The sequence below is a fragment of the Balaenoptera physalus genome (assembly GCF_965194825.1).
Source record: "Balaenoptera physalus genome assembly, chromosome: 6".
Classification (NCBI taxonomy): domain Eukaryota; kingdom Metazoa; phylum Chordata; class Mammalia; order Artiodactyla; family Balaenopteridae; genus Balaenoptera; species Balaenoptera physalus.
The window spans coordinates 129,849,881-129,865,311 of record NC_138885.1 but is presented as its reverse complement, the minus strand read 5'-3'; the positions used below and the strand labels follow the sequence as shown (position 1 = coordinate 129,865,311).

Sequence of the window (15,431 nt, the reverse complement as noted above, 5' to 3'; positions counted from 1 at the left end):
CTTTCCACCTGTTTGTGTCATCTTTGATTTCTTTCATCAGCTTCTCATAGCTTTCAGAGTACAAGTCTTTTGTCTCCTTGGTAGGTTTATTCCTAGGTATTTTATTCTGTTTGATGTGATGGTAAGTGGGATTGTTTCTTTAAAAAAGAAAGAAATCCTGCCATTTATGACACCATGGATGAACCTAGAGGTTCATTATGCTAAGTTAAATAAAGCAGTCACAGAAGGATAAATACTGCATGATTCCACTTATATAAGGTATCTAAAATAGTCAAACTCATAGAAGTAGAGACTTGAATGGTGGTTACCAGTGCTGGGGGTGGGAAATGGGTAATTGTTTTTCAATGGGTATAAAGTTTCAGTTATGCAAGACGAATAAGTTCTAGACATCTACTATAAAACATAGTACCTATAGTTAACAAACACAAAAAGGGTTTTGGAGGTGATGAATATGTTTAGTACCTTGGTTGTGGTGATGGTATCATGTCCAAACTCATCAAGTTTTATACATTAGATGCGTGCAATTTTTTGTATATCAATTATACTTCAATAAATCTTTAAAAAATATAGTTACTCATACAAGGGGAAACTGGAAAGAGGCAAGCCAATTTAGGCTTCTGAATTGTGAAAGGGGTCTGGAATCAGAGGCACCATTACTTCAGAAGACAGATTGAGAGGTGAAAATCAAAACTGGCACAATGAAACTCACCAGTCAACTAGAGGCATCCTTTACACAGAGCCCTAATCAAGTTTTCATGTCTCATTCTTAAATGTAAATGGACACCTGATGGAATCCTTGAGAAGAAACAAATAGTAGGGAAAGAGCTGGAAAGTAACTAACTCTCAAAAAAACCTTGTAATAAATGGAATTAAAAAAAAAAACTATTGTCTTCAGTAGTAGAAAAACAGTATCGGATTCATTTTTCAAAAAAGGTGGTATAAAAAAGGAAAGTTTTAAAAAGAGCTTTTGGAAATTAAAAATATGATGGCAGAAATTTAAAAATCACTAGAATGAATGAATGAGCTGAGAAACTTTTACAGATGGTAGATTCAAAAGAAAAAAATATAAAGAACTGCCCCAAGACCCTGAAAAGCAGGAAGCTTGTAGAGGATCAACCTAGGAGACCTAATATCCAACTAACATGAATTCCAAAAGATAGGAGAAAGCAGAAGGGAGGAAATAAGTGAAGAAATATTACAAGCAAAATTGTGTGACTTAAAATAAGTAGGTTTCCATTTGAAAGGGCCCTGGAGTACCCAGAACAATGAATAAAACCAACCCTCACACTAAGGCAATTAAAAGAACAAGAGAAATCTCCTGAAAGAACAAACAATGAAACAGACCTCTCCAGTCTGTCAGACCCTGAATTGAAAAAGGAGGTAATAAAATTGCTGAAGGAATTAAGAAACACTATCGATAGAAATGCAGATCACTGTAATACGGAACTAGAAATTATAAAGAGGAGCCAATCAAAATTAGACAACTCAATTGCTGAGATGAAAACTGAGCTAAAGGCAATAAATCTGTTGCATTTCTTTACACTAACAATGAAATATCAGAAAGGGAAAGTTAAAAAAAAAAGCAGTCACTTTTAAAATTGCATCAAAAAAAAAAAAAAAAAAAAAACTTAGGAATAAACCTGACCAAGACTTGAAAGACTTATATGCTGAGAACTATAAAACATTGATAAAGGAAATCAAAGATTTCTCCAGACAAATACAAGACAATATTAGGAGAAGAAGTCCCCTTAGTAAGATTTGTATCCATAAGATCAACAAACTCAAACCAAGTTTTCCCCTATGCCAGCAATAAAAATTTAGAAAATGTAAAAGAAAAATGAGTTCCCATTTATAAATATAATTGTAAAATGCCTAGCACTAAATTGACCCAATGAGCTTACCATAGGGATCATTAAAAAACAATAACTTTACTATAGAACTTGAATATGTACTTGAATAAATAAAGAGACATGCTATCTTTCTAGTTGGGACCATTCAGAATTTTTAAAATTTTAATTTAATTTTTACATTTTAATTTAATTTAAAATTTAATTTAAATCTATATATTCGTTCAATGTCTATTGACTGAATCCCAGAAAGATGGGTTATACTACAGAACATTAACAGTTGGTCCCAACGTTTATCTAGAAGAGAAAGAACTCAAGAATAGCTATGAATATTTTGAAAATAGGAATGATAAAGAGCTTTACCTATAAAGCCATAGTAACTAAAATATTTCAGTGTTGAAAGAGGAATAAAAAAATAGAATCATGAATCAGAACAAGGATCACCTATATATAAAAGGTAATCTAGTATATGTTTAAAATGTTATTTCAAATCAGTAGTTAAAGGATAAACTACTAAGTTAATGTTATTGCATAAATGGTCCTTTTTTTGAAGGAAAAAAATGGTAGTTCTGTATCTCATTCCATGTGCAAAAATAAATCTCCCGTGGAATTAAGAAAGAAATATAAACCAACCAAAAAACCAACTAAACAAACTATAAAACATTTTATCTTTCTTTTTTTCTTTCCTTTCTATCTGCCATTCTATTGGCTACTGTCCCTTATTCGAAGAAAATTTTTGCAAATACCTTACCAGGAGTCCTTACAAAATTCATGATTATTTCCCTATTCACAGAGATTCCATTAAATATCCTGATCTTTCAACTTACTGACCTTCCTATCTCTCATAATCTTGTCTTCCACTGGATTTCTGCAACTCTCTTCCATGGCCATACTTTAGACTTCATCATTCCTCCAATTTGTGCATGCTACAAAATCTCAGACTGAAATATGACCACTGCCTCATCTATTGCAGGTCATGTCTTCTAACACCTGCACTCCAATGAATCTGTGATACCCTACACTCAGGCTCCCAATTCTGCTACTGTTTTTTTTTAAAATTTTCCATAATTGCTTCTATGTCTTCACTTTTCTTACCCACCTAAATTCATTATATATTGTTATATTCCAGTGTTCTTAACCTTGGCTATACATTAGAATCTATTAAGGAGTTTTAAAGCATCCTAATACCCAAGTACAACTGGGAAGGGGATAAGTAAGTTCAAAGCTCTCCATCATGCAGTCAAGTTCTAGGACTGCTATTAAAATCTGCCTCTTAAATTCACCTTTAACTTCCTCGTTCACATCTCCCTCCAGTGAATTTATCTAATATATCGATAACCCTGGATAAAATCAGATTAGCCCCTCTTCCACTCATCAGCACCCAAGCTGTCTGGAGAAAAAAACAAGCATGTTAAGTGCTCTCTCTTTAAGTTTATAATCATTAAGCTGAAATGGATTCTCAGTGCTGTTGAGTAATCCTACATCATGCTATTCATTTCACATTTTCCTTCCCTGAATGACTATTTTACAGCTTTTCTATCCTCAAACTCTTCCCACCCTTTCTCTCCCTCTCAACTGAGAATGTAGACGCAAAACAGAAGAACGTAACTGCATCCTCTCACCATGGAATACGTCAGCCTACCTACCTGGGCACCCATTGGCCTTCCCTCCTGTTACAGTGCACAGATTGGCCCTCTTCAGCCTAAGGACAATCCACCCACTTGGGCACTGTTTTCCATTACCTCTCCCTGACTCAGGCACAATCAATACAGAATCATTCTCTCTCACTTCTGCCTCATCAACTTTTCCTTCTCTATTGGACTATTACTATCAACATACAGCATGCTTCAGTATTACCCATTTAAAAATCTCTCTACACTCAGATGACCTCTCCTGTTGTGTTTCTCGTTTGAAATTGTTGTCCATATTCACTGTCTCCACTTTTCCACCTCAGTCTCTCTTGCACTCATTCAAGTTTTACCCTTACCAATACCCTATACATAATATTCTGGGTTTATGTTTTCCCTGACCTCCACACTGCCAAACCCAAAGGCCAATTCTCAGTCCTCCTTTTATTTCATCCCTCAACCTCATGGACATTGAACAACTTCTCCCTTCTGGAAATGCTTTCTTCATTTGGCTCCTGAGAGCCATGCCTTTATGGCTTTCCAACTATCTCCTTGGCTATTCCTGCTCTTCTGCATGTATTCAACTCCTCAGGGACAGTTCTCTTACCTCTTTTCTATCTGCACTCCTTCCCTGTGTAATCTTATCTATTCCCATGGCTTTGGATACCAGCCACACATGGACAATTCCCAAATGTGCATCTCTACCTCATATCTCTCCCCTGGACTCCAGATTTATATTCAACCATCTTCACTTTGATGACACAGGTAGGCTTTTTCCAATTAGCAGGCAGCAACTGATCACTGATCTTCTGAGTCACCTCTTGAAACCTGCTTATTTTCTAATTTTTCCATATATAGGATTTAGTAAATACATATAACAGCACCTATGAGGTATATGCTCTTATTATCCCATTTTACAGATGAAGAAACAGAGGTACAGAGATGTTAAGCAATATCCCCAAGGCCACATAATTATTGAAGAACAGAGTGAGGCTTTGGACCAGAGTCCAGGCCCTTTAATCACTACACAATGTTGCCATCTAGGCAAATGACAACTCTCTCCTTTAATTTCTTTGGCTAAAACATTTGCAGTCTTCTATGACACTTCTCTTCCTCTCATACTTAATGTTTGATCCATCTTCGACTGTTCTTGGCTTTATCATAGAAATATATCCGATATCCCACCCTTTTTCTTTATATTCATTGCACCAACCTGGTCCCAACCACCATCATCTCTTGCCTGGCTACTGTAATAGCTACCAACTAGTCTTCTTGTTTCCACTCATGTCATATTGCAGCTGTTCTCCAAACATCAAACATAAGCAAAAGAGATCTTTGAAAAACTGAAATCAGATTATTTCACTCTATTGAAAACTCTCCAATGACTCCCCACCCTATTTTCAATAAAATATAAAGTCTTGACCATGACCCGTGAGAAACATGACTTTCCAACCTCATTTTCTACTACTCCTCTTCTAGATCACTGCCCTTTGGCACCTTAACCTCCAAGCCTTCTTCAGACATTCCAACCATGTTTCTATGCCTGACTTTTCGTTGGCTGTTTCCTCTACTTAGAACATTTCTTCAGGAATTGGCATGGTGCTTTTCCTCAATATATTCATGACTCTCATCATATACTAACCTCTCAGAAAGCCCTCCCAGGACATCCTGTCTAAAATTGCACTCCCATTACACTCTATCCATGTACCCCATATGCTTTTTTTCTTTATACTCTTACCACTTTCTGTCATTAAATTATACATTTATTTGTTCATCTGTTTACTATTTTTCTCTCACTGGAATGTCATTTCCATTAGGGCAGGGACTTGGTCTGCTTTGCTCACCATTATATTCCAGCATCTCATTAAGTTCTGAAAACATGGTATTGGGAAATATTTGTGAATGAATTAATAAAGTATTAGTATAATATATAGGAGAATATGGTTAGAATTCTGAGAATATAAAAGGCATTTTAAAAAAAGCATAAGGAGGATAACATTGGTAAACTTGAGTATAAAAATGGATATGGAAACATGTACCCCAATGTTAATAGCAGCATTATTTACAATTGCCAAGATATGGAAGCAACTTAAGTGCCCATCAACAGATGAATGGATAAATAAGGCATGATGCACACACACACACACACACACACACATTGGAATATTACTCAGCCATTATAAAAATAAAATTTTGCTATTTGCAGCAATGTGACTGGACCTAGAGTATTATGCTTAGTGAGACAAGTCAGATAGAAAAAGACAAGTACTCTATGTTATCACTTATATGTGGAATCTAAAATATAAAACAAATGAATGTATATAACAAAACAGCAACAGATTTACAGATATAGAGAACAAGTTAGTGGTTACCAGTGAGGAGAGGGAAGTGGGGAGGGGCAAGATAGACATATGAGATTAAGAAACACAAACTACTATGTATAAAATAAATAAGCAACAGGGATATATTGTATAGCACATGGAAATATAGCCATTATTTTGTAATAACTTTAAATGGAGTATAATCTATAAAAAATCGAATCACTGTGTTGTACACCTAAAATTCATGTAATGTTGTAAATCAACTCTACTTCAATTAAAAATAATAAAAATTAAAAAAAATTTGTATGTGATTTTTGAATAAAATCAGAAAATGAAACTAGACTATAGGTTAACCTTTGGTTAGTATCCACATAAAATAATGTAAACAAAAATTCATCAGAGAGTAGGATCGAACAGTTTGAGGCAGGCCAGAAGTCCAGTAGAGAACAATTAGAAGAGCTGGGTAGAATACCAGAACACTATTTTAAAGGGACTAGAGAGCTACAGAAGCAACAGAGTCTGCAGAGACTAAGGTTCTAGAGACTGGAGACCTTTGGGAGCTGAGAAGCTATAATTGTTATTTTTCAGGGTAGTGGCTGGTATTTGCTGATTCTGGGAATAGAGGCTGAGAATTTGGGCTTGGCCAAGAGCAAAGAGTGTTACTCTGAGCAGGGAACACAGAAGAGCTTGTGACAGTCACACAGGGCTGGAGACTTGAGGGGCCTCAATACACAACCCATTCTTCTTCCCAAGATATTTGGTAAAGTTTTTAAGGCCAGGAGGCTGGAATAACTATGTAAAAAGTCTCTGAAAGGCAAAGAATTACCTGAAGGCTCACCATGCAGAAAAGGCAAAGACAATCATGATGAGGTCCAGAGAACATAAAGGGAGAGAGTTGAAAGCTCTGAAGGGAGAGGTGATCTGGCTTTGGAATCTGTAGCCTTTTTGTCCCATGACAGCACTTGTAAATTCTGAACACAGCTAGAAGCTGAGAATCTGGACTTGGCACAGGCAAAGGGCTGTAGCTGGAGGACAAAGAAACTAGCAGAACTTCTGATGGTCATTTGGAGTTGGAGTGCAAAGTTAGAGACTTCAAGGAAATTAAAAACTTGGTTGGTTTTCTCAAGAACTTTTTTCAATTGGAAAGCTGCATGAGGAAAGAGGGTGAAAATATGACAAAAGCTTTGAAAAGCAGAGAAAACTTGATTGCTGTCTCTCAGTTGAAAGCCCTGGATGTCCTCATCTGTGATCAGGGCAAACCAGAGGTATATTAAATCTTATCAAAAAATGCATACTATTCTTGAGTCATTTCATGCCCTGAATGTGTAATGTAGTCTGCCTCATTGTTTTACTTGCTTAGCAGAGGAAAGGGGAATTACTCTTATGTGGAAGAGAATATTTGGAGGCTGCATGTCTTGCATACACAATGTCTAGCATTCAATAAAAAATTAATAGGCATGTCAAAAGATAGGACTATGGGACCAAACCAAGAAAAAAAAAAGATGATGGAAGCAAGTGCACGGATGATCCAGACATCGGACTTAGCACGTAAATCTGTGATTAACATGGTCAAGAAAAGGGACGAAATGATGGAGAAAATAGAAAGTCAGCTAATTCTACCAGAGAATTGGAATCTACAAAAAAAAAATGAAATGGAATATTTAGATCTAAAAATACAATTTTAAAAATGAAACTTGTTAGTAGTATTTAGCAGAAGATTGGATAAAAAAGACAAAACTTGTCGATTGGTTAACTAGAAGATAGATACCTCAATAAAAGACATCCAACTAAAGTACAGACATTTAACAAATGGAAAAATGCAGAAAAGCATGAAAGGAACATGTGAGAGACAGTCGAAAGGTCTAGTATAATCTGCTTTTGAGTCCTAGAAAGAGAGAGGAGGAAGCTGGGGGGAGGGCAGAAGAAATATTTGAAGAGTTAACGGCTAAGGATTTTCTAAAACAGATAAAAGGCATCAACTCACAAATTCAAGCAACTGTGAAAACACCAACAGGTTAAATGCAAAACAAAAACAATAAAAAAACAAACAAACAAATCTAGACTCACTACAGTTTAAATGCTAAGAGAAAAATCCTAGAAGCAGTCAGAGAAAACTTCAAGAGCCACAATCAAACCTCAAGCCATAAACTTTGAAAAACGGCAGTTAATCAATCAATCAATCATTTAGTCAATGACCATAAGTTTCTGACGTGGTAGGTCAGGATTCAAAACATCTCAATCTCTCCCAACTCCCACAAGCAGTACAGAGTTCTGTTGAAAAAACTTGAGTTGGAAAAAGCATTTAAACATGTTATTAATCATAGAAGAGATGAAACCACCATAAGGATTTGCCAGGCAAAAGTAAAGGGGAAGGAGAAACCAGAGAGGTAAGCAAAGCACAGAGACACTTTTGATTTGAGGGCATTTGCTGACCCCAGAGAATCAGGACCTCAGGTTTGACAGCCTTAAGGAGTGAGAGAGACAGAAATAAAGTCTAGAGTCCACACAGGGTGGAGAGTCCAATGGGAGTCCAGACCCTGACCTTGACATCTTCATGGTGAGAATAAGTGTAGGCACATCTCTGAATTTACTGAATTGTATTCCCAGTTAAATCACCTGGGTTCCTCCAGGTTCTCTCAGCCCCTGAACATGTGCTAAAGAGTTCCCAAACTGGTGCGTCCTGAGGCACCTGGTTGTAGCAAACAGCAATCCTTTCCAAAGCCTAGTACCTTCACTGTGGTCCCAGATTTTACCTATAAATAATTTTTCTAAATACGATGCTAGTACATAGTCAAAGATAACCAGCTATATAAGCAAAATAATCTTTGTGAATAGAGTGTGGAAAGGAAAAAAATAGTAACTTTATAGTGGTAAAGCCTGGCAAACACTACCTAAACCAAATGATCAAGGTCAGCATTTCTGGTGATAAGTCAGGTTGACATATCCCCTGATACGAGGTGATGAGAAGGGCATTTCACCCCTGTGGTTTTCTTTCATAAAACCTGTAACCCCAGTATAATGATGAGAAAGACATCAAGACAAACCCAAATTGAAAGATTCTACAAAATGCCTGATCAGTACTCCTCAAACTGTCAAGGTCGTGAAAGACAAGGAAAGACTGAGAAACTGTCACAGACCAGAAGAGAAGAGGTGATGGGATGGCTCAGTGCAATGTGGTATACTGGATTCAATCCTGCAAAAGAAAATGGACATTGGTGGAAAAACTGGTGAAAATGAAAAAAGTCTGGGCTTTAGTCAGCAGTAACCTACCAATATTGAGTTTTCTTAGTTTTGACAAATGTACCACAATAATGTAAGAGGATAACAACACAGGAAATGAAACTGGGTGCACAGTATTAGAGACTTCTGTACTATCTTTGCAACTTTTCTGTAAATATAACATTATTCCAAAATAAAAAGTTTATTTAAAAAAAGAAATTTGTGAGTGAGAACTGTCAGAAACAACAGAAAACAGGGTCACAAGCACCTCATATATTGAAAGTATCAGATGCCAAGTATAAAACTTCTTTAATCTGTATAAGTCTTTTTATTAAAGAAGAAAACCTACAGCAAACATCATTCATAATTGTACAATGATAAAGGCCTTCACTTTGGGACTGGAATCAAGATAGAGATGATTACTATCACTACTTATATTCACCGTGTACAAAGTCCCAGCCCACACAGTAAGGCAAGAAAAAGAAGTAGGAAGTATAAGAATTAGATTGAAAGTAACAAAATAGTCATTACGTATACATTATATAAATTTGTATCTATATACAAAATATATATCTCCATACAATTTATTAGAATTTTTTAAAGTTTGGCAAAGTTTCAATTTATTTTTATATCTTAGTAACAAGCAGCTAGAAAGTTGATTTTTAAACTATATAGATATAGCACAAATATCTCAAGTATCTATGAATAAATCTAGCAGAAGTATAAGACTTCTAGGCAGAAAAGTTTAAATTTTATTAGAAAATATTTTAAAATTAATATATATATACCATATTAATGAGATGGAAGACAAGATTGTAAAGATGTCAATTCTCTTCAATTTGACCTACAGAGTCAACGCAATCCTAACCAAAATCTCAACAAGATTTTGACAAGCTGATTTGGAGATGCAAAGGGCCAAGACACTTTGGAAGAAGAAAAGAACGTGGGAAGATTTACTCTACAAGAGTTCACATGAAGCTGTTGTTGCCATGACAGTGTGGAAACGCATAAGGAGAGGCTGTCATAGGTCAATGGCAGAGAAGAGAGTGCACGGAAACAGACCCTGCACATATGACCCCTTGGCTAATGGGAAAGGGAGCGCTGCAGATCAGTGGGGAAAGGGATGGTTTAACAGATTAACGGATTCTCAGACAAAAATTGGTAAGAATTAAAGTAGAAGCTTTAACTGTAGATCAGACAGGAAGTAATTTGGTCTCAGATAAGACAGGAAATGTGGGGGGAAAAAAACAAAAACATTCGCTCAGCTTAAGACTGTGGGTGGTGAGAGAGCTGCCCAGGTCATGCTGGAACGAAATGGGCTGTAAAACCAGGGCAGGCACGTGAACAAGAAAGTAAAGCAACACTTGAAACCAAACTGCAAATAGAATCAATCTGGAAGGATAACCCAGAGGATGAAGAAAACATCCCCAAAGCACTGAACATCACACAAAAACCTATATAATAAAGCAAGAGCATGAAGATAGGGTGATAAAATAACAATATGTGATTTCAAGTGGAGTTGGAAGAGCTGTAGAAACAAATTAAGATCCCCCCAAATAAACAAATCAACTTAAAAAAAACCCAAGAAACCAAAAACTACTAAAAATTAAATAATTGTCATGAAGAAAAGTTTGAGACAACCATTATGAGCAGAAAGTAAAAAGCTAAAGAGATGAAAGATCAGGGACAGATAAAAGCTGTGAAGGCTGAAGTTGCTCCAGTGGAAGAATAATTTTGCCCCAAAATTGAAGAAGAAAATCATTTTGGTGATACTGGAGGAGAAACTTACCCTGAAGTAAAGGTAGAATTGAATCTATCACCTTAAAAACACAAGGGCTATAGTTAAAGACTGTGCACACGGAATTTATCAATAACTTTCTGCATCACTTTATTTATTCATAATAACAAGGGTACATCTATTTTATAAAATCAATACAATAATAAGTCTATACGTTAAAGTTTAAGCTTTAATAAGATAAAGTCACCATAGCAAAGTGAAAGGGCAAGGGAAGTACATTTATAAGTTTCAGAATTTTAGCAAATTCTCCCTTACAGTTAAAGAAAGAACAATCACCTCGACTCACTAACACTGGCAATAAATCAACCAGCACTTCATAGAAGAGGCCAATAAACACAAAGAAACTGTTCAACCTCTCATGTAATCAGGAGAGTAAAGTTAACAAGATGCAACTCTTGATCCACCACCTCTGCAAAGTTTGGGTGTGGGGAGATGGCTCACCTAAATCGTGTAGGTGAATACATTGGTTCAGCTACTTAGAAAGGCCGTTTGCAGAATCTATAAACAATTAAATATTAGTACCCTTTGCCTCAGCATTCCATTTTTTTTTGGTTATTGACACAAGACAAACACTTTTATATGTACAAAAATATAAAGAAATACATAATCGTTATCACTGCTTCTTGGTAAAAGTGAACAATTGAAAATGATCTAAATGTCTGTCAATAGGGTGGGGAGGAGGGATGTTTTAAAAACCATGGTGTATGGGGCTTCCCTGATGGTGCAGTGGTTAGGAACCCGCCTACCAATGCAGGGGACATGGGTTTGAGCCCTGATCTGGGAAGATCCCAGGTGCCGCGGAGCAACTAAGCCCGTGTGCCACAGCTAGTGAGCCTGCGCTCTAGAGCCCGCAAGCCACAACTACTGAAGCCTACATGCTGCAACTACTGAAGCCCACACACCTAGAGCCCATGCTCCGCAACAAGAGAAGCCGCTGCAATAAGCCTGCACTCCGTAACAAAGACTCAACGCAAACAAAAATTAAAAAACAAAACAAACAAAAAACTATGGTGTAAGTCAGAATGGCCATCATCAAAAAGTCTATAAATAATAAATGCTGGAGACGGTGTGGAGTAAAGAGAACCCTCCTACACTGCTGGTGGGAATGTAAATTGGTACAGCTACTGTGGAGAATAGTATGGAGATTCCTTAAAAAACTAAAAACAGAGCTACCATATGATCCAGCAATCCCGCTCCTGGGCATATATCTGGAGAAAACCATACTTGGAAAAGATACACACCCCCCAATGTTCATAGCAGCACTTTTTACAACAGCCAAGATGTGGAAGCAACCTAAACGTCCATGAACAGATGAACAGAGAAAGAAGCTTGGTATATTTATACAATGGAATGTTACTCAGCCATAAAAAAAGAACGAAATAATGCCATTTGCAGCAACATGGAGGGACCTAGAGGTGAAGTAAGTCAGACAGAGAAAGACAAATCTCATATGATATCACTTATTTGTGGAATCTAAAAAATGATACAAATGAACTTATTTACAAAACAGAAACAGACTCACAGACATAGGAAACAAACTTATGGTTACCAAAGGGGAAACATGGGAGGAGGGATAAATTAGGAATTTTGGAATAACATATACACACTAGTATATAAAGTAGACAAACAACAAGGACCTACTGTATAGCACAGGGAACCATACTCAATATTTTGTAAAACCTATATGGGAAAAGAATTTGAAAAAGAATATATATTTTTATATGTATATATGTGTGTGTGTATATATATATATATATATATATATAGAACTGAATCACTTTGCTCTACACCTGAAACTAACACCATATTGCAAATCAACTATACTTCAATTAAATAAACAAACAATAAAAACGATGGTGTATCCATTCTACGGGATAGTATTGGGTTGGCCAACAAGTTCGTTTGGATTTTTCTGTAACATCTTACGACCTTTTGGCCAACCCAATATATAGCTGTTAAAAAGAATGAGAAGATCCTATGGCTATTAAAGTAAGTGAAAATGCAAAATGGCATTCACAATATGAATACATTTTTTAAAAAACAGGATTCAAATTTTGTATTTAAGAAAATGAGTTATATATGTAAATGCAGAGAAAAGGATCTGGAAGGTTATGCCTGCGACTCTAACAGGACTGGTATCGGAAGCTGCAAGGGGGTGAGTGGTGAACAGGACTTTTTCCCTCTATATACTTCTGTATCATTTGAAGTTTTATGAGCAAGAATGCATAATGTATTTCTTTTGTATTAAAAAATCAAAAAATTTAAAATATTAAGTAATGCTATTTCTGGCCCATTACTAGAGAAAAAGATAGGATTTCTACTCTTTTCCTTTTAGAGGTGTAACCTATTCCAGAACAGAAAATGAAAGCAAACATAAAATTACTCAGCCTGTGCTAGCTCTTTGCAGTTTGATGTGTTTCTCTTCCCTTTAATTTCTTTGCTCAGGATTGCTGGAGGAAGAACCCAGGCCCCCAGCTGGAAGTGGGAAAAGTGGGCCCGTCCACAGGACAGGTACGAGACCGACAGCACCACCCAGGGTTTGAGAATAAATCAGGCGTTTCTCCTGAATTTTTTATTTTCGAAACTACCTTCTTTGAAATGACCTATGTGAAGGTAGAACTGACCTGAGGGAAACGAGAGTGATCTGGGGTCACAAGGAAATAAATCTTTGCTGCAAAGCCTCAGGAAGGACTGCTGCCTTCAGACAGGCCTGCCAGCTGAGCGGTAGTTGCAAAACAGTCATGTGCCTTGCGGCTGCAGGCCTCAACCAGCAGGCACCCTGCTGCAGTTTAAAATCCGATTTCCTCATTATACACTCCTGCCCTTCATTACACTGCAGGTGACTGTTCCCCTACACCAGGCGTAAAGCAGAGTCCAAAGGACAGCACTGAAGCAGCAGCGTGGCCAGAGGGAAAGGTGGGAGGAAGGGGGAGAAAGACTGACCTGCTGATGAGCTCGCTGCCCCAACCAGCCATCTTCCCGCCCAGCCTGGCCTGGGCCTGAGCTTGGCCTCTGACCCCACCAGGCTCCCCAGCCTCGGTCTGGGGAGGCTGCTGGAGCCCTGAGCCCTGAGCAGGAAGTCTGTTCTGGGACACACCCAGAGATGACTTCGCCCAAGTGGAGAAAAGAGAAGTGAAAGTACTTGTCAGTGAGCTGTGCTGGGCAGACGCCCTCCCTCTTCTCGCAACTCCACTGTGCTTCCAGCCATCCTGACATGTGGTCCCAGGGATGAAAGACAAGGAGAGACAGTCAGGGCCTGGAGGGCCAGGGGAGGAGCAGGGCCAGCCCCCAGGGATCCACCTGTTTGTGCAAAGACAGCAACAACTTCTGCAGGACCACAACTGTCCTCAGTCTCCTGCCTTCTCAGAGCAGTTCAGAATATAGCACAGGGTCAGGGGTAAGCTCCATGTGTGCCCCTTCCCCTTGCTGAGATGACCATGGTGGGGGAGAGGAAGAGACAGAGACTTCAGGCTGTGGGAGAGCCTGGACCGACCCAGTTAGGTCCTAGCTTATGGACATGGAGCAGGAGAGAGCCCAAATGCTCAGCTTTATAAAGTGGAGAGAATGTTCTTAGTATTCCTGGAAATCAGCCAGAGGTAGGAGAAAAATCTCCAAGGCCCTGGGGCCAGAGGCTGGAGCCAAGTTGGTGACAAGGGTTGACATCTTAGGTGCAAGGGTCTAAGGTGCCCCGACTAGGGGGTTGCTTCACAACTGCAGCCAGGGGTGATGAGGAGAAACCTGGGATGCAGTCATTGGAATGCTGGGGGGCAAAGGCTTCCCTTTGGATGGAGATGGAGGTTGGAACCCAGATAACCTAGAAATGAAAAGGCAGGTGACCCAGCTGAGAGGGCGACCCTTGGCCCTGAAGTTGTGTCTGCGCACAGGTTTTTCACTCAGATTCTGTCATCATTCCACAAAGAATGAGAAGTGACCAAAAGACTCACTTGAGTCAGCATAAAAGCAAATCATATTTGAAGATGAGTGGGAAGGTTTCTACCTTCTCTCCACTTCCGTTCTTTCTTTCCCCCAAAGAAGTGAGCATCACATCTCAGTGGTTGGGACAGGTCCCAGGACACTGATGAGGGCATCTTTTCCAGTGGGCAGGGTCTCAGTGGTACCAGGTCCTGCACACGTGTGGATCCCTGTCTCCCTCCGTCACTTTGGGGGGGGTAGAAGGAGTAGTAAGCCGAGCCTCTGTTGGGCACAACCGTCCTCTGCTCCTGACTCCATGGGGCACGGGGTCCAGACAAGGCTGGCACAAACCACCCCTGCCGTTTCTAGTGTCCCCTCTCCCTCTTCTCTCTGTCCCTGGGCAGCTGGTGGCCCAGGCCACTGCCGTGCTGGCACGGCAGTGCCCACTTTTCTGTTGTCTGTTTAGGACCTTCAAGATGAGCACCTGGAATTAGAAGCCACCTAGCAGCAGCTGGGCGAGCAACCCACAGGGTGGACACTCCCGCGCGGGGGCTGCTCCCGGCCCCTGGCAGAGACCTTCCTGTGGGTCTGAGAAAGCTGGGCCTGCACCACACTCTATGAGAGCAGTGGGAGTTTCTGAAGCATCCCCAGGCCTCTGTGGAGAACACAGTTTCTTTGAGCCAAGAACTCGGGTTTGGAAAAGGAC

General features: G+C 38.9%; 1 protein-coding gene across 29 annotated transcripts in view; it reads right to left on the bottom strand.

Annotated features, from left to right (window-relative positions):
* Nucleotides 1-14,044, bottom strand: part of LOC309663074 (nuclear autoantigen Sp-100-like) — a 104,562-nt gene extending 90,518 nt beyond the window's left edge. For 27 of the 29 annotated variants that reach the window (XR_014265098.1, XM_082466458.1, XM_082466453.1 and 24 more), the window contains exon 1: nucleotides 13,757-14,044. Coding sequence is in view for 27 of the 29 variants with exons in the window: in XM_082466458.1 (XP_082322584.1) it covers nucleotides 13,757-14,029 (273 nt within the window). In the remaining 2 variants the exon portion in view is untranslated. The remainder of the gene's footprint in view (nucleotides 1-13,756) is intronic. The other 2 variants (XM_082466460.1, XM_082466446.1) reach the window with 2 other exon arrangements.
* Nucleotides 14,045-15,431: the final 1,387 nt, after the last annotated feature.